We start from the raw sequence: 20,654 nt of genomic DNA on the forward strand, positions 1-20,654 counted from the left end.
GAAACTAAAGAAAAAAAAACTGAAATACGAGACAGGTGAAGCTTGGTGATACATAGACACAGTTGAACTGAGAGCCACTTTATAACTAGCTGAGATATGCTGCCCTACCAGCTGCACAAACACAGTGAAGTTAAGTAAGTATTAGTGGAAAACAAAAATTAAGATTTGACCTAATGAACTATGTCTTCCTGGTTTGCCATTAAGTATGAATAACATCTGCGTCTACATTACTGCGTCTGCGTTATTGAAAAATCAACTTATGGATCCACACTTTAGAGCAGAAATGGCTTTGTAAACAGGAACCTTGAAGTTGAAAGCAAGTTGGTGCAAATATTGCAGAGGAACAGTTCTAGAAACAGGTACAGTAGATCTGTTAGTTTGCAATAGTTGCATACTGAATTTGAACAAAGGTTGTTCTGCATAATATTAGAAGGGCACTTTTTCACTCCCAAACACACACATACAGACCTCTGACATTGCTTTTGGATATGGACTCTTTGTTCATGGTAGATAAAGTGTAATGTACATTGCAGACACATTGAAATCTACGCCAAAGTCCGCTCTGCCTGCGTAATGCCCTTCACAGCAGCTGCATCATTTAAATCACTGGAAGAACCAGTGCTTGTATTTTTACATCAATTTATGTTTTTAGTTCAGGTTAAACTGTTAAACTAGACTGAAATGTAAATAGTCATAAAGGATTTCCCTCCAGAAGAATTCAAATTTGAAAAAAACTTTAATTATTATAGAGGATTCACTACATCCTTTGCACTGCCAGTTTCAGTTTTTGCTATCAGGTCAGACACTTCTGCCTCAAAAAGACAAAACACGTGTGAAAATGCAATCTTGAGAAATGCACAAGAACTAGTGTCCCAACAATGCATCTTTTGGTGAAACAATTAAATTGATGCATGTATAACTACATTATCTAGGTCTAAGTCTTATAAATATCTTTTTTTTAAATCACGATATACTGGCAATGTCAAGGCCTGTTCAGGAGAATGTCCGAATTCATCTTCATGCCAAAATATTCCTATTTCTAGGAGTGCATGTTTGATTACATCATGTCTTGTGCAACTAAACGCGATGAAATCAAGAATCCATTTTTTCCTCCTGCTGGGAACCATCCATAGTTTAAACCCACAGAGTATTTTTACACATTAGTAATCATAACAATGCAGTAAATTATCCATTACCATAAATGGGAAATGTATGGGACATACACTTGATCTGGTGCTATCATCACTGTAGGATCCTGAGGTGTCTGACAATGGGTTTTCTGATCATAAATCTGTCTTGTTTTCTGTACCTTGGGTTTCTAATATTCCTAAAGCTACTCAATGTACCCGTAAATCTCGATTAATCACCTCTACAACCTGCAAAGCCTTTTCATTAGCTTTCTGTGATGCTATTAAATCAGTAGATGTCAGTAAATGAGACTTAAGTGCAGAGGACCTCCTGTCCAGACTTAACTCCACATGTGTGGATGTCTTAGACTTAAACTTAAACCTAGATCTGAGCCTTGGATTGATGAAAACATACAAAACATTTTGTTCTGCTGAGTTGAACCACATTGAACTTATCTCTTTTATATATCTTCAAGAAATAGTGTGTCAGTTAAAGCCGTCTGGCTCCTCTATCGATGCTCTTTAACCATATTTCTTCAAACAAGTTTTTGATGCGTTGGCTCCTTTTTTTGTGACCATGATAAATCGATGTTTGGAAAGTAGTATTGTACCTGATGTGTTAAAACATGCCACAGTTTATTAACCCTTGCTTAAAGGGTTAGTTTGCCCAAAAATGAAAATTATGTCATTAATAACTCACCCTCATGTCATTCCAAACCCGTGACACCTCCTTTTATCTTCGGAACACAGTTTAAGATATTTTAGATTTAGTCCGAGAGCTCTCAGTCCCTCCATTGAAGCTGTGTGTACGGTATACTGTCCATGTCCAGAAAGGTAAGAAAAACATCATCAAAGTAGTCCATGTGACATCAGAAGGTCAGGTAGAATTTTTTGAAGCATCGAAAATAAATTTTGGTCCAAAAATAGCAAAAACGACGACTTTATTCAGCATTGTCTTCTCTTCCGTGTCTGTGTGAGAGAGAGTTCAAATCAAAGCAGCTGGATTTCCGGTTCGTGAACGAATCATTCAGTTTACCAAATCGAACTGAATCGTTTTAAACGGTTCGCATCTCTAATACGCATTAATCCACAAATGACTTAAGCTGTTAACTTTTTTAATGTGGCTGACACTCCCTCTGAGTTCAAACAAACCAATATCCCGGAGTAATTCATGTACTCAAACAGTACACTGACTGAACTGCTGTGATGAACACCGAGCCGAGCCAGATAACGAACAATAGGCTGACTCGTTCACGAGTGAAGAACCGGTCGCATCGGTGTTCGGATCACCAGTAGTTTTTCGGACAGTTCGATTCAATAAACCTAGCACAGAATCAGTTCAGAATCAATCACCAAAAGAATCAGTTCAGTTCAGACGCTCTGTGTGTCAGTCTGCTTCACGCTGAATCACACATGCGCAGTATCATCAGCTCCTCGGTTCCCGAATCGGACACGTCTGACAGAAACGGTTCTTCACTCGTGAACGAGTCAGTCTATTGTTCGTTATCTGGCTCGGCTCGGTGTTCATCACAGCAGTTCAGTCAGTGTACTGTTTGAGTACATGAATTACTCCGGGATATTGGTTTGTTTGAACTCAGAGGGAGTGTCAGCCACATTAAAAAAGTTAACAGCTTAAGTCATTTGTGGATTAATGCGTATTAGAGATGCGAACCATTTAAAACGATTCAGTTCGATTTGGTAAACTGAATGATTCATTCGCGAACCGGAAATCCAGCTGCTTTGATTTGAACTCTCTCACAACAGACACGGAAGAGAAGACAATGCTGAATAAAGTCGTCGTTTTTGCTATTTTTGGACCGAAATGTATTTTCGATGCTTCAAAAAATTCCAACGGACCCTCTGATGTCACATGGACTACTTTGATGATGTTTTTCTTACCTTTCTGGACATGGACAGTATACCGTACACACAGCTTCAATGGAGGGACTGAGAGCTCTCGGACTAAATCTAAAATATCTTAAACTGTGTTCCGAAGATAAAAGGAGGTGTCACGGGTTTGGAACGACATGAGGGTGAGTTATTAATGACATAATTTTCATTTTTGGGCGAACTAACCCTTTAAGAGGCCGAACTTAGATCCTTGTGTTTTAGCCAACTATATCCCCATTTCAAATTTGTCTTTTATTTCAAAGATCTTAGAAAAAGTAGTTCTGCAACAACTACAAAGCTTTCTGGATGAAAGTAAGATCCTTGAAGTTTTTCAGTCAGGTTTTAGAAAACACCGGTCGACTGAGACCGCACTTCTGAAGGTTTTAATAGATATTTGCTCCCAGACGTTTGGCACTGTGGACCATGCCATCCTGCTTGCTTAAAAGGAAGTGCTCTTGAATGGTTTAACTCTTATCTTTCAAAGAATTTTCTACTGTATTGTTTTATAGTATTATTATGTATTGTCTTATTGAAATGTTTTTATTGTTGTTGTTCAGCACATTGGTCAACCAGTGGTTGTGTTTAATAGTGCTATATAAATAAAATTGACATTGACATAAAAACAATATATTTTAATGACCTCAGATGACTATTAATACAGACTATACAGATTAAGCATATCCCTATGGAAGCACTGTAGCTGTGCCAACAGCAGTAATACAATCTAGTTCCAATTGGCTCGTGGATAAACGCCAGAAAAGGATTTAAATTTGTATTTCTCTCTCTCTCTCTCTCTCTCTCTCTCTCTCTCTCTCTCTCTCTCTTTCTGAGAAACATACAGGATAAAGGCTAAAATATAACTTGGTTTTGATAAAACATTTTGATCATATCCTTTCCAATGCTAAATGTTTGCATTGTCTTTGTCCTCCACCCACTGAACTACACAATGCAAATTATACACAGCTGCTCACTCAGTAAAAACAAGTCCAAATCTGAATGATCAAACACACATCTGGAGACAAAAATCACAAACAAAAGTCAGATTTATAATTTAACAGTAACTGAAAAGTTGTATTATTTTATTGTTAACGAAGGTTAGTTAGTCACAAAACACAACTTTTGGCTGGATATCTCTACATTCCAATGCTCTTGTGAAAAAAAAGTTTCATAATCTGTACTGGCATTTTATATTTTGATCAGTTCATGCACTCCCTAGGAATCAAACCCTTGACCTTGGCATTGTTAGTGCCATGATCTACTATTAAGATACAAGAATTTTATCCAGAATCGCAGCTTAAATCATGAATACACCACAATTAAAACTGATGGAACACTGAGAGTTGGCAGTCATTTTCAGAAACTTAATCTACCTCCCAAAGGTCAAAACATTTTAAAACCTGGACCAGGACGGATTTTTGGAATGGTCCAGACTGTGAAAATTAGCCTGCTTGAAAAACCAACAAACAAACTGATGGCTGAATAAAGATAGGTTTAGAGATTGCACTCACACAGTCATTTTTAGCTCAAGAAAATAAGTATTCTAAAAAAAATCAGACTAATTTCCCATGGGCTTTTTAAGATTGTGCTGATTTCCACTCCCCCCTCCAAAAGTCTGTAAATTACACTTTTAAAATTTTCTGATATTTTGAGATATTTCAACTAATAACAAGACAAAATTACAGGAACTGGACTAAAGTTCAGTGTAAGACAGATACAAATGTACTTGAACACACACATCAAAGTTCTCACAGCAAGGAAAGTCATATTTCTATAAAGGTACCCAGTAATAGGTACGTTTTGTTCATCTATGAGCTGAAAACAGTCCCAAAGGCATGCCAGAGATAAAAGCAAGCGAGTCTCCCAGTGCTTCAATCATCATTTCATTTAGAAAGGAAGATGCCATTCTGTCATGCTCTGGAAATTTGATTTGTTTTATGTTTACGCAACTGTGAGCACAAAGTAAAATGCATCTAAATAATGCAAGACGGTTCTCAAAGCTGCAATGTCAAGTTGTTCAAGATGCTAAGACAGATGTGCCCACATTTCTGCTTCACAAATAATATTTTACTCAAAAACTGAAATCCTATTACCATTTATGCATTCTTGAATTGTTGAAAAACTTCTAAGATGTTCTTTCTTTCCTTGAAAACACTAAATGAGAAATTTGGAGTGTTGCTTGTGAGTTCAAACTCTAGTGAACTTGACAACCATATAAATTTGATTTGTAAAAATGCATGACCTGAATGAACTAATTCATTGAAAATGGCTCAAAAGAACAAATGATTTACAAATAGGACCTCATAACTTCCTCATGAATACAGTTATGCCAGATGTCATGACACAAGTTTCATTTTTGGGTAAACCACCCCTTTAAAATAAGTCCAGAAGCATACTTTCCACACTGTTTGAATGGGGTTGCCTCATCCGGAGTCTCTTTGACATCACAGAGATGTCTCATGAAGAGACTCACAAAGTGCTGGAAGCCTGGAGGCGGTACAGTTTTAACAAGAACATGTGGGTCTGCTCGCCTGCACACAGACGCAACGTGTAATTTAAAACCAGGCACAAGCTTGGGGGCTGCACTGAGCCTCATGCACACATATGCTCATGCACATAGACACATACAGTCAGACCGAACGGCACGCTGAGTTCAAGAATCCAGCGCTGCACAAAGCTCATGACAGGACTTAAAGATCAGCTTACGGGACATATCCAGATTGGATGAGATTTTGGATGCATTTCCCTGTGCACAGGTATCTGAGGACTTCCATTATGCATGTGCATGTTTGCATGTGTGTGAGTAAATCTTTCTAGGAATGCCAGTGCAGATGGATGTACATTAAGTCGTGCACTCTTGACTCGGCTGCAGTTTCGTAACTGCATGTTTCCTGCAATCTTAATTTTGGCACGGATTCGACTGGAGACAGTTTGTGTGAAAAGCAACTGTTTAGCAATTGTGTCTCTACTCAAGATACACTGTCAATCCCCACATGCTGGTTCAGGAAAGTAGAAAAAATTAGGGGAGCAAGACTGGGTGATTATTCTGAAATGCATGTTTGTGGTCTTCTTTAAAAAAAAAATAAGAAAAGCCTGGATAGGAAAGTATAGATGATGAGAAGTGAGTCCGGAGGTTCATCTGCTTAAATATTGTGCTGATAAGGGTTCTTACTTAAAAATATAGGTTTAATTCAGGAAAAGATTTTTCCACCCTGTGAGGCAAGTTCAAATGGTTTTAATTAAGCACTGCTGGCCATGTAAGCATGCTCTCTCACACACATACACACACTGATAAATGGGTTTATACGTTGAGTGTATCGGAGGGGGGGGGGGTAAATTCTTGTCAATATCTCTTACATTAATGATTTTACTTTGGACCTGAAATAATCAGGAGAAGTCTTTCGGACATACTGGGTGACCTGAAATGTGGGTGGCATAAAAAAAAAAATTAAATAAAATAAAGTTGAAAAGAAAATACACACTCCCCCTTTTCATGTTAGACAATGAACAATGTCTGCGTTCTGCTCCATTTCCCATTGACGTTTTCCATCCCTTGGTACTTCTTTCTTTTTGTTATTGTAGTAAAGCAAGGCTGTGGCATCCAGGGACTCACATAAGGACTGCGTTATGCTGATTCATTCACCTGAAGTGCTGACTGCTTCCTGTTAATGTCCGCTCCAGTAGCAGAGATTATATATCCCAGGCAGATCTGCACACAGACTACCTTTATACCTGGGATTAACATTGTGATACTGTTATTGGATCACACTTGGATGCTGTTATTATTTTTCAAGCGAATGCCCGAAATACATACTAATTCACAATAATAATAGACTTTAACTAGCATTAACTAATCAAACCTTATTGTAAAGTGTTACAATTACGTGTTAATAAAGTAGGCTATGTTCACAAAAACACTGTTAAATTAAACAGAAAAGCAAGTAGGTGAGCATGATTTGGCGTGCCAGCCAATACACGTGCTTCTGAAATTATTATCTTTTTTTATATAGTGTAGCTTTCTCTGTGTCAAACGTGGCTGCTTGTCAAGCATGAAGTTCTATTTAAATTCTGAATAAAACCAAAGACTTGTTTCCTTTAAATGTATTAAAAACTGCCACTCATTCATCATGATCTAACAAAGTAAAAAAAAAAATAATAATAATACAATGAAGATGACTACACTTTTAAATGTCTTTGTTAGAAAAAAGTTACAAGCATGATAGAACCCAAACACTGGACAGAAAACTGAGCGGTGATTGCGTGGATTCCAACCCAAACACCTCTGATTGGCCATTGCGTATTAGAAGTCAACAAACATGTCTGTGATTGGCTACATTGCTCACCTCTGTGAAAATGTATTGTAAAATGATTTGATGCTTTCCAAAGATGATACACTGGATTGTTTGCCAAATCTATTTCGTTATGCTATTATTACAAAGAAAACAGAGGTTTTGAGCAGCCATTGTCCTGGTGCGTGATATACGCTACTAGAAATTGAACCTATTCCATTGGCATAACATCAAGTGCTACAAGTCTGTGACAAGAAAAAAACATAAAAAAATGGACCAGTGATTATCACACAGCATGTTCACAGGATGTCATTGTCCTGCTGTTTTATCACTGGAAACAGAGAACATGCAACATGTCCTGCTAATACAATTTCAACAATTTAATTGCATGATACATCTGTGAAAATAGTTGCAAAGAATCGTGACTACAGACTGGAAGAGTGTTGCCTGTCAGAGGTACAAGTCATGCCAAGACCTGATGTACAGGAAAGCCCAGAAGGCCCAAATTCCAAGACTGAATTACTGATTTTCACTGATATCTGCTAATGAGGAGGACCAATGAGAGCTAGCGCTGTGAATTGTTCACAGCAGCCTCACTACAAACAGAATTATCATTCTGGTGGCAGAACGAGTACAGCATACCTGTTCAAGTTAAGAGTGTTTTCAGCGCTGCCATTTCACCTCACTCTTGTTTCTCCTGTTAGTGAATTAAAAGTGTGCTTTAAATAACAAACTGTTGTCTTATAAAAGAGGGCTGAATAATGAATAATATATGTCTATCAACATTCCTGTTCATCTTAATTCACATGCCGGACTACTCAAACAAATAGCACAGTGTTTTGAAAGTGCTACAGATACACAGTCCTTATATTTTTTAAGAAGTCACTCAACAAATGGCTTATAAATGTCTCTGCACTCTTAAATGGGAACAGTGACTCAGGGCAAGTCTATGCGAGGTCATTAAAATGCCAATGCATGATCAAACTGAGAAAAAAACATGTTGGAAAAATGAAGAGGACTTATTTGTGATTGTTATTAAATAGTAAAATGCAGCGTGTCTTCCAGCAAGGCAAATATTGGCTTAGCGGGGTGTGGGCTCATAAAAATGATTATGCCAGAAATCAGATTGTAATTCATTCTGTTTTTATGCAATCACTGGGGAAAGCGGTCATCCAGATATGTTTTTAATTATAGTTAGAACAGTACACTGCACTGATCCTTGACATACGGTTATGAAAGTTTAAGAAGTTTTTCTACACCAAGTCAGGAACAATTTATGATGGACTATTACATTATTAAAAAAAGACGGAAATGCAGCCATGACACAAAGTGGATGCCAAATGTGCATTCATTTCAATAATTCAATGCGTATTCTACTCAGTATCACGGTTACAAATGGATTTGTTCTTATAATGCATTTATTTCAAGATCTATTTTTTATGGTCTACTGTTACTAACTTGGAAAGAATGTGATAGAGATGGTAGGTCAACAAACCTGGAACTATTTCACAGCAGTGCTGCTACAGAAAACACCTTGTGACTTCTGTCAGCCCATCAATATAAAGAATTCAACATTTCCAAAGATAATGAATTCCTTGGTTAATGTTTGCCACAGGTGAGGATTTGTAAGCAGCACAATAGATTTAAGGGATGATGTAATAGGACTGCCACATACAGTACAGACCAAAAGTTTCGACACACCTTCTCATTCAAAGAGTTTTCTTTATTTTCATGACTATGAAAATTGTAGAGTCACACTGAAGGCATCAAGGGCTATTTGACCAAGAAGGAGAGTGATGGGGTGCTGCGCCAGAAGACCTGGCCTCCACAGTCACCGGACCTTAACCCAATCCAGATGGTTTAGGGGTGAGCTGGACCGCAGACAGAAGGCAAAAGGGCCAACAAGTGCTAAGCATCTCTCGGGGAACTCCTTCAAGACTGTTGGAAGACCATTTCAGGTGACTACCTCTTGAAGCTCATCAAGAGAATGCCAAGAGTGTGCAAAGCAGTAATCAAAGCAAAAGGTGGCTACTCTGAAGAACCTAGAATATGACATATTTTCAGTTGTTTCACACTTTTTTTGTTATGTATATAATTCCATATATAATTCCACATGTGCTAATTCATAGTTTTGATGCCTTCAGTGTCAATCTACAATTTTCATAATCATGAAAATAAAGAAAACTCTTTGAATGAGAAGGTGTGTCCAAACTTTTGGTCTGTACTGTACATGTGTGTAAAAAATGCTCCAAACTTCCTTTTGTTTTAACTAACTTTAACTGTTCTAGGTTTTAATGCTTATAGATAAACTATATAAACTTTTTCAATATTGTATATGTTTTAGAAGGGAACACAAACTTGTATGCTGTGAACTGAACTTGCATTAAACCTTCAACATTCCTGTGTATGTCCTTTCTCTCTCTGTTTGGAATGCAGCTCTTGGTAGTGCTGCTATTTACATTTTGTTTGCCTTTTCTCAGGGACGGCAGCTGTGCACCCTCAGTCTGACTAAAGCAAGCTCTCGGTTTATCGAGGTAACGCTGAGACTCAACTTGACTGGTTAACCTATGCCATGCGGCTGCTGTGCGGTCTGCTGCTGCTGCTGTGCCTAGTAGTCTGGGCAGCGGAGGCACGAAAGGGTGGAAAGGGACGCCGGGTGCGGAGTCGAAACCGGTCAAACACCATCAAGCGGTTTGCTCCAGACTGCAAGGAGAGTACAGTCAATGGGGAAAAGTTCTTTGACTGCCAAGAGCGCCATCTGACAGCCGTCCTATTGGGCTGGCCGGAGGACATTCACCACCTGCTGCTGGCACGGAACAGGATCCAGGTGCTGCGAGACAACACCTTCAGTCACTTCCGAAACCTAAGGAGTCTGGATCTCCAACAGAACGAAATCTCCCACATAGATGAGGGAGCGTTCGACGGCCTGAGCAGACTCACCACTTTACTGCTGCAGCACAACCGTCTGAGTGTGGCGAGCGAAGGCATGCTGATCCCCATGCCGCAACTCAAGTACTTGCGACTCTATGACAATCCCTGGAGGTGTGACTGCCAGCTGGATAGCCTGGTCAGGTTCATACAAGTACCAAGTAACCGTAACATTGGCAATTACGCACAGTGTGCTGAGCCCATGGAATTCTCAGGGAGGAAACTGAAGAAGCTGGACGCAGACCTGCTGTGCTCTCCTCAGCAGAAAAATCAAACCCTACCAGCTCCACAAAAAAAGTCTGAAGCGACCGCTCTATGCCACACCTACATCCACCCTGTGACCCGTATGGACTGCAGTAACAGAGGTGAGAAAGCTATTGATTGGGTTCTCTTGCAGTGGGGCATTTGGGAAGAGGTGGGAGTGAATTACTGTAAGTTGTGGCTGTTAAGAAACAGAACACATTACCCTTTTCTGGAAAATCCAGTGATTCACAATTGACTTGGCAAACTATGGTGACTATAATGGTTACTGCTTTGGTGCATTTCTCAAATCAGAAATCAGAAATGAAATTCTCAAAACTACTCTGAAATATCCACTACTTCTGACAGTGGATATTTCGTCTACATTGGCCTGGCAAATCAACAGTAGCTCTGTGGCCAATGACATTTCGACCACACCTTCTGCTTTTAGTCAAGCTGAAGCCAGCCTCATTCACTTATATGAAGTTGTGAGATGGTTCACTTGACTCTAAATCCATGTTGGATTCCAAGAGAATATATAGGATGTGATGTAGATGAGAACTGTTGGCCGACTGACTGAACATCAGGAGGTGTAGACATATTGTGCACATCAATTCCTCATACAGCATGCTGCATGCTGCATGCAAAAGCAAAGCTCTGTCTAAGGGGTGTTTCCTGTGCTTCCCATTATAATTTTGTATTTTGCCTTTGTGCCCTTATTTATTGTCTATATCACAATGACGTTGTTAGGTTTTTGATTATGCACATTTATCTGCAATATCCTACATTATCAGTTGCTAATGTCATGTTGCTCAAAATGTATTATATAGTTTTCTGTGCAACAGTCTTACCGCTCAAAACATAGTCTTTAGTTCATCGTATAAGTCATTAAATGCAAAATGGTTAATCTAGTTGTCATAAACTGCCAAGCAAATTTCTTTTTTTTTTCTTCTTTTTTACACATTATTATTAGACTTGTAAATTTGGCATGAATTGTGCAAGTGTATCTTGACTAATGAAGAGAATGAAGTTCAACCAATGATCAGCCATTTCTCTGAAATAGCTCCAAGGTTCATCTCATGAATCTTCAGTTGGAAAGCTTATACTGTATAGACAGAGGACAACGCAAGAGTTACAAATTCTGAAAATGGACTTATTTTCATCTTTGTGCCCATATTTCTTTTTCCTTTTCTATATCACAATGACATTGTAAAGGTTTTTTGTTGATTGTTATTTTTTGGGTCAGACCAATAGTAAAAGTGTAACTGGGAATTCTATCCAGTCTCTTTCAGTCAATAGCCCACATACAGTAATGTGTAAAAATGTGTACGTTTGGCATACATAAGCATATGGCATACTGTTCAATACAGTAACTGTCATCCAAAACAGTTTCCATAGTTTCCATTAAAACATCCCTCCGGACTGTTATATTGACAACATGACTAAGCAATTTGACTGTCTTATCCGTAAACTATGACACAAGGACTTTTCATTCTGATGACACTGATATGTTCATTGACATAATACTTACTTTTGAGAGATGAACTAAAGCTTTTAAGTAAATTACAGGCTTTTGCAGGTAGTCCATTGTGTGGTGCTGTTTGTACGATTTGTTTTGAGAAATGCACATACTTCTTTGCAAATTGTAAGGATGATTTGAGAAATGCACCTAAGAGACTGAGAAAAACTGTAAGACAGATTGAGCAATATTTGTCTGACTTTGTGACCTCAGCAGAACTATCATGAACAATTCGGTCCACTAAACGGATTCTACTGACTGAAGGAGATCTCACTTGGTACTTTATTCAGTGATTAGTATTCTTACTAAAACAAGTAAAAACTTAAAAAAAGGAGGCTGCCAAATGAAATACTATTAAATCTAACAGAAAGATGACAACAAGGTTAGCTCAAAAATCTGTGGTTTCTTTTCAGCAAATTGCACTGTTGAAGTGGTTTCTCTGCCGTAAACCAGTTGGGGAAAACTGTCATTTATTTCACAATAAGCATTCGCACAATAAGTAATGCTTTCCCTAAATCCCTAGACACTTCCTTTTAGTTGTGTAAAGCTGCTTTTCATCTGAACTGTTAAGAAACAATACATTATATGCTGAAACATTGTGTCCGTTTGTGGGGAAAATTATTATAAAAAAGGAAAACAATATTTAAGTTCATACTGTAGGCATAGACAGACAGACAGATAGACAGACAGCCAGACAGACAGACAGACAGACAGACAGATAGATAGATAGATAGATAGATAGATAGATAGATAGATAGATAGATAGATAGATAGATAGATAGATAGATAGATAGATAGATAGATAGATAGATAGATAGATAGATTCACAGCAGAGTGGAACAAATATCTGGAAATATGAAATGTAAGATGCAGAGAACTAGCAGAAAGGGAACGAGTATCTTTCCAGCTTCAACATCTGCAGCCTTTTCTCTAGAGAGACATTAATATCTTATTTAGACTGTTATCAAGAAAACATCAATTTTCTCAATCTTGAATCTCAGTATTATATTTCAAAAGGCTGTTTGCAAAACAAATTGCAAAATTCTCATAAATAAGATCCCTTTGTGAATCCGTTCCCTAAAAATGATCTTCCAAAAGCAAAGGAAATACCACATTACTACGGCTATACATGCAAATCTCCATGGGAATCCAAGGACTGTGCTGCTGTGTCTTATGTATATCTTATAGTTTTTTAGGAAATGACTTAGGACAAGAGTTTTTTTTTATTTTTTTTATGGTGAAGAGATGGCTGTAAGATATGACAAAGAAAGTGTCATTCAAATTTCACTCGAGAAAGACGGATATGATTCTGCCTTTAACTATGAAAGAACTCTTTGTCAGTAATCTTTTTTTTTTTTTTCTTTTCTCTGGAGCCCTCAGTTTCAATCTACTGTACATCAATTTTGAGTCATCCATCTTGATATGCAAGTTTCGTAGTTTCAGAAAACTACATAAATGTACTCAGACATCCATAACATCACGAGAAACACTCCTAGTCCAAAGACCAAGTCACCAGGGTTAGATGAGGCAAGCAAGACCCATGTAATAAACCAGTCAATATGAAATAATTGAAATCAGTCAGTGGGATTTGGACTTCTCCACTCCACTTCTCCACAGAAATAGTGAGTAAGCAGTCTGGAGCTGAGGGAGGCTTCTGAATCACTCTGTCAAACACACACACACACACACAAAAACACCCTTTTGTAACATTACATGATCTGTTCCTGGGACCTAAGGGATAAATGGCTATTTATTCTGCCAGCATTAAATCGCAAGAAAGTCCATGAAGGAATCCTATGGCAAGAGCAGGATACGAAAAGCCAAGTATTAGCGATCTCAGCTTCTGGGAAGGCTTTTCCCTGAATTTGTTACAAGAATAACGGCACGTTTATTTCTTTAGGTGCAATTCAGACGCCTCCAGATCCCATAGACACTGTCAAATAGTCTAAAATCTACCCTATAGCATTAACTGCGGCTCAAAGCTGTGTTTATATATGTGGCAGATCAAAAGCAAAATGTAAACAATCTATTATTGAGGGCTCTCTGGGGTCTAAAACAGTTGCTCTGGCAGGTCAAAGCAGGAAGTGCAGCTGTATCTGTTCTACAAGCCGCATTTCTTTCGCACATGTCAAGTCCCACGATAACATTTCATATCAGAGTTTCGAGTGTTACTGGCAAACGTGTGCTATGTGTACAGTTTAAAAAGCTCTCTCCTTTTTTATAAATATATAAATCTAGGCATGGTTTGCACAGTGTTGCAATTTTGAGTGTCTAAATAAATAGAGTGATTACTGTCGCAACTTGCTTTGTGTATAATTTAAGATCCACATACAGATACGAGTTAGTCTGAATGTCATTATCAGTAAGTGTCTGAGAAAATGACTTTGGGAGACCACCTACGAGGACAATTGTCATGGCAGAATTTTCCATGTATGGTTAGCCTGCTGGAAATCACCTGGAAATACAGAAGCCCATCAAAGTGTTTTGCGAGCTCTTGGACAGTTTTGTCCTACACAACATTCCCTTGGGAATCAAAATAACTCATAACGAAGCAGCATCCGTTGCAGAATGCACTGTCAATCAAACATGTAATTGTGCAAATTACAAAGGTACCTTTTCCAATAAACCTACATAATTACAGTCATTCAACTCTCTCTTCCGTAGACCTTAAAACTGTGCCGGCTGACATCCCGCTGGATATTGTGAGATTGGACTTATCCAGAAACAACATCAAGCAGCTGAGACCAAAGGCATTTGAAAATGTTAAAGACCTCAAGCTCTTGAACCTGAGCGGAAACAGTCTGGAAAACATCAGCAAAGGTAAGCCTGTGGTACACAAACAAATCCTGTCTTCAAGGCATTTACTTATTTGACTGCTGAGGAATGAAAGTAGAAAGAGGATGTACAAAATGCAGGAAATGGATGTGTTTGGCACAGTAATATGTGACAAGGAAGGAGTCCCAACAGAAAAGAAGTCTCACATTAAAGTTTTAAAACATCTTGTCAAGCACTGAATGAAAAGACACCACTTTGGGAATTCATGAAAGGTTAACTATAGAAGCCTTTTTTGTTGTTGTTGTTGCCTTTCCATTGCATTTAGAAACCAGGCCACATTCTCTTTGTGAGTGAATAGTGAAGGATTCAACTCTTGCCTCTACATCAGGCTGAAGAGCTTTATGCCCGACAATCATTTGTCAAAAGAATGGGTGGGTGAAAGGACTTAAGTAATTAAATTATGAGTGTGACTCAACTATTCAGCACAGTTATCAAGAGTTGTTATTATGGAGAAAGCAGTATAAACAGCAGCATATTAATTTTGAGCCTTTTCCAATTAAAACACAGAGAACGGGGTTCACGGAATAGAATTGCTTATAAAAATGTGTAGCCTATTTCTTGCTGAGCAGACACATTTTGCAGCTTTGGATTTCCTGTAATCTTTCTTCCATGGAATACAAAAGGACTGTTGTAGCCTACTAATGCTAGTGTTGTTAAGAAGTGGGATCTGTAGAAATGAACATTTGGAAATGATCATAATGATGGCTATTATAAAGTGTAACCAAGACAGAACAGTTAATATTAGGGCCGGGACTCGATTAAAAAAATGAATCTAATTAATTAGAGGCTTTGTAATTAATTAATCGAAATTAATCGCATTTTAATCGCATATAAATATTTGACCTGAGAACAGTCAGAAGTAATTTTTTTCACATGGATTTATAGTATACCATTGAATAATGACTGAATACATAAGCTTAAGCAACAAAATATTGTTTATTTTTGTTCAACCAAGTCTAGCAGACCAGTGCAATTTTTGCCATGAAGTGTAGCAATAGCATATTTAGAAACAATTTAGAAATAGTACATTTCAGAAATTCAGGAAGCTTATAGGTGCTGGAACCTTCTGTAAAGTGTTTTTTAAGTAATTCACAATACTGTCAATTACATTCAGAACATTGTAAACCCTGACTATTAGAAAACATCTCTCTGTTGCTTCAGAGGCCATAACATACTAAGTCCAACTCTCAATAACCTTGGCCAAAACAATAAAGAGTTCAACATAAACTGCCAGTTGCACCAACAAAATAATACATAGTTCACGTCCACGCTAGCTGCTATATGTTTTGCGTTGAGATGATACTTGAGGCTCGTCGATGTGCTGCAGTGATATGCGAACGCTAGTTGGTGCTTCAGTATAATCGGTCCGTCGAAACGCATCCAGTGAGAAACGTTCCGCGGTGCAAAAATACGTTATTAAAAATGTGGGAATTTTTTTTCTGTAATTAATTAATCTTAGTTAACGCGTTATTTTTTGTGTAATTAATTAATCTCAATTAACGCGTTAAAGTCCCGGACCTAGTTAATATATATATATTAACACACACACACACACACACACACACACTTGGGGTCCCAGGGTTGGCTGAGGGTTGGTGGTGGGTCCCTGAACAGTAAAGGTTGAAAATCCCTATTTTAAAGCCATACAATAACTTCAGTGTAAGGATTTCGGTCTTCAAGAAGGGTTGAATCTTTGACTTTCTTTCATTTTATTTCCAGATCCTGCAGATACTGTACAGTCAGTCACCTGTTTGGTTTAAAGCAAATCCATTTCAAATTTCCTTACAAAGTCATTACAAATGGTAAACATTTAATCAAATGCTCACCGTATTCCCCCACTTGCATATTTCTTTTATTAAATCTACCCCAAAAATGCTTCCTCGGAGGTTCATGCACAGAATTTACATTTGTCTTTTTCAAATTAAATTTAAGTGTGCTGTATTTGTATAAGTCTGCTTTACATTTGAATTGCCAATAATAATATAGCGAATATATATATATATATATATATATATATATATATATATATATATATACATATATATATATATATATATATATATATATATATATATATATATATATACACATATATATATATATATAGTATAATATAAAACATATTTTCTCTCACCGTTCAGAGAATCACAAACAAAAAACTAAGTATTTACTGATGCTGCTATAATTTACTGCCGCCTTTCTAAACTGCCTAAAAATGCAGTTAACAGTATATAAATATTTAAATAAAATCAAATATATACAATCATATTAATCTATTTTATACATAACAACGCATAACCAGAAACACACTGAATAATCAATTTAATATGGTTTAATTTGTACTTTTTAAATTTAGTCTTCTGAATGTAATGAAATAATGTGATTTATTTTTTATTTTTTTTAACTGTCATTTATAGATATTAAAAAAGTTTTGAATGAAATCTGAAAAGAGTCTTTTTTCTGTTTTCTGTAGCTGCCTTTATGGGCCTGCTGTACTTGGGAGAATTGGACCTGTCCAACAACAGCCTGCACTATTTTCAGTATGACGTTTTGGAGGACCTGTACTTCCTGAAGAAACTGTCTCTGGAGGACAACCCCTGGGTTTGTGATTACAACATCCATTACTTGATCTACTGGCTGAAGCACCACCCCGGTGTGTCCCACACAGGTCTGGTGTGCAGTGAACCAGAGGAGTTTCGCGGCTGGCCGGTGGAAAACTACGTCAAGACCTACAACGCAGATTGTCCTAAAGACAATCAACTGGAGGACATAACGGGTCAGGAGCTCACTGCTGAGACAGAAGAGGAGCTGTTAACACAATTGGGGCCAAGACCTTACAGAGTGCCCAAGAAATTTGAGATCATCCGTCTGAATTAAGACGGAAACTGTGATGCTGCTGGGAACAAAATTGTTTTCCCAGCAAACTGTTTGAGAGATTAAAATTTAATATGCTGTCGCAGATTCATTGAGTTCCATCAGAACGTTTACATATTTTTTTTTTTTAATGAGAATTTTGTAAATTGAATCTTGATAAATAAAAATACTTTTTTTTAATTATTATTCACTGATGAGTTTGATGTTTATCCAATATCTATATGCACAAATGCGTCAAAGGATAGTTAATCTAAAAATAAATAGTTTTATATATAGTCATCATTTTCTCATCATTCACATATTTGAGTAGCCCATGTTTTGGTACGCAACAATTTTATTGCATTTAACTAACTTAATCTGTTGCTCCGCCATTACAATATTTGGCCTGAAGAAGCGAATTTTTGTGTTCACTTCTGGATTCAACAACACATAAAATCTGAGTATGTTTTAGGCTCACGTAAGAATAAATACAATTTAATTTTCCCTGCATGGCACCCACAATGGTGTTAAAAACAAGTTGAAGCCCACTTGTTCTCCAACAAGATATAGCACAAAGAGAAACTGTCCTGTCTATAAAGTGGTGATGTGTATATCAACATGAAGCCAGTACTGTGATGCATATGTGAACGTTGGCCATAAGTGACTGAAACATAAGAAAGGGATTTTTCTGAGGGGGGAGGGGAAAGCATAATACCACAGATTTTCTCCAGGGCCGCTTTTTTATCTCCATCCTATCTGAAAAGAAACAGATGCGAGAAGATTACAGGTCTGGAGTTTATGTCACTGCTTTGAGAGAATGCAATGAGAGAAAAATCTGGGGAATTTCAGATGGGGGGGCCATATGGGGACTCCATGCATTTGAGCAAAAACATGGTAGGGAATCAAAGTAAATACATGTATGAAGAGCTCATACTTTTAATTAATAATTGTTTTCAGAAGCACAGATGTTTTCAGCATTAAATCTGAGTGGTGTGATTCGGCGTAACTTCCAGTCCTCTTGAGTTGCCTTAAACATGGAGAAGCGTTGCTCTTTTGCAACTGTCCATGTCTGTCTTGGTTTATTTTCCTCTTTTGAAAGTTATAAAAAGATAACAGATTCAGATACTTGCTTTATCTAAGAGAAAAATGTATAACTGCACGAATATGACATCAGTGAAGTTCCTCTTGGAAAGCTTACAAGAAGTTTGAGTGATAAATGCCCCGAGTAAGTGCAAACAGAGGCGCTGGTTTTTATATATATAAAAATCATCATAGTACAGAAAAGGCCAATACACATCTTAAAAGACTTAAATCGTTTTATGAAAACAGGTTATTGTATTAAATGTGCTATAAACCTTTGAGCTTTCCATACATAGCAGAAGGGGAGGGGCTATAATAACTTTCATAACAACCTAAAATTAATTCTCTAGATGGTAGAATTCATAGTGTACAGTGTAAGTGCACAGTGTGTAGAATGTCTTTTTGGACACAACTTAAGTTCCATAGTTTGCTAATATGAGGAAAGAGGGAGCAAAAATGCCAGAAGATTGGGAACAAAAATGCCAGAAGATTGGCAGTCTTAGAAGCTTCTGATTGGCTAAAGAGAGTGGCAAGCTAGTGTGATGGACTACTGCTGGCACACATGTGTTATTTCAAAGCTATCTGCCAGATTATAGAAACATTTCTTGTTTGGTATTCCAAAAAAATGCAGCACCTTTACATTTGATAATATTTATGCTATGAAATAAGAAAATACAAAAAGCATTAATGTACCTTTTGTCTAAACAGGCAGCATCACAAGCACTTAGTATACTTCTCTGAGCTCCTGAATAAATGGTCAGGTTGAAAAAGAAGACGCTTTCTTTCTCTTCACTCACACATAGCATAAACTGTGGGAAAAGCAGTGTCTATTTCAGGAGGGGTTTATTCCCTTGTCCTTTTAAAGATAAAATACTAACCAAAAACTATAAATAACTTTAAGCTCAGCATGAGGGCTGGTTGATGCCCAAAGATGTCAAGGGGTTCAGGGACTGCAGTGCCAAAATAAAAACACTCACGCCAATCTCAACACATCGTATTTTTATAGGAGAAGCAACGAAACTGCCCATGCAAGCTCAAATAAGAAACGAAAACAAAACCCCGAACACAACCAAGGGTGCATAAACTCTGTTTTTAAATGTGGTTATTGTGTCCTGCAGATAATATTATCCGTTACAGGTCCAACACTTACCTACGAAATACCACGGAATTGTTTGTATGAATGAAAGCATCTGTCTGGATGCCATGTGACAGTAAAGAACACAATTTGATAGAAAATATTGCATTGAAGGACAAAATTCAGATACTGTCAGTTCCCGCCCTCTGCTGACATAAAAACGTTGTTGCAAAATGAACAGATATTGCGACGTTTGTGGGCCGCGATGGTATTGCAGGTGGGCCGCCAATTACTATTAAAAGAAACAATAATATTGTTCATATATGCACAAATGTCTAAGTCATAACATAATAACATCATAATATATATATAATATATAATTAAATAAAAAATTATCTTATTTATGTTTGCTGTATATGCTACAGAACAACAGATGTTATATATATTATGATGTTATTATGTTATGACTTAGACATTTTTACATATATGAACAATATTATTGTTTCTTTTAATAGTAATTGGCGGCCCACCTGCCAGCCCGAGTTATTTTCTGTTCATTGCCAGTTCATTCAATAAAGACAGTTAACAATCTAGCTTCTGAATCTGAGAAGTACTCATATGCCTTTCTTTCCTTCATTTCGACCACAACTTGTTAGGCATGATAAAATATTACATTTATATATATATATATATATATATATATATATGTATATATGAAAGAAATGCAATTCTTATACAAAATAATTATGTTGATATTAATATTTTGGTAACTTTATGTAAGGGAACGTTTCAAAATAATGGACTTTTATTTTGAAAGGCGA

General features: G+C 37.2%; 1 protein-coding gene across 1 annotated transcript; it reads left to right on the forward strand.

Moving 5' to 3' along the window:
• Positions 1-5,531: 5,531 nt before the first annotated feature.
• LOC113048102 (leucine-rich repeat-containing protein 17-like) lies at positions 5,532-17,828 on the forward strand. Its single transcript, XM_026209634.1, has 4 exons — positions 5,532-5,770; positions 9,784-10,596; positions 14,655-14,810; positions 17,299-17,828. The coding sequence occupies exons 2-4, from the start codon at positions 9,876-9,878 to the stop codon at positions 17,700-17,702; spliced, it is 1,281 nt and encodes a 426-aa protein (XP_026065419.1). The 5' UTR covers positions 5,532-5,770; positions 9,784-9,875; the 3' UTR covers positions 17,703-17,828.
• Positions 17,829-20,654: the final 2,826 nt, after the last annotated feature.

The sequence above is a fragment of the Carassius auratus genome, chromosome 29, assembly GCF_003368295.1.
Source record: "Carassius auratus strain Wakin chromosome 29, ASM336829v1, whole genome shotgun sequence".
NCBI classification, from domain to species: domain Eukaryota; kingdom Metazoa; phylum Chordata; class Actinopteri; order Cypriniformes; family Cyprinidae; genus Carassius; species Carassius auratus.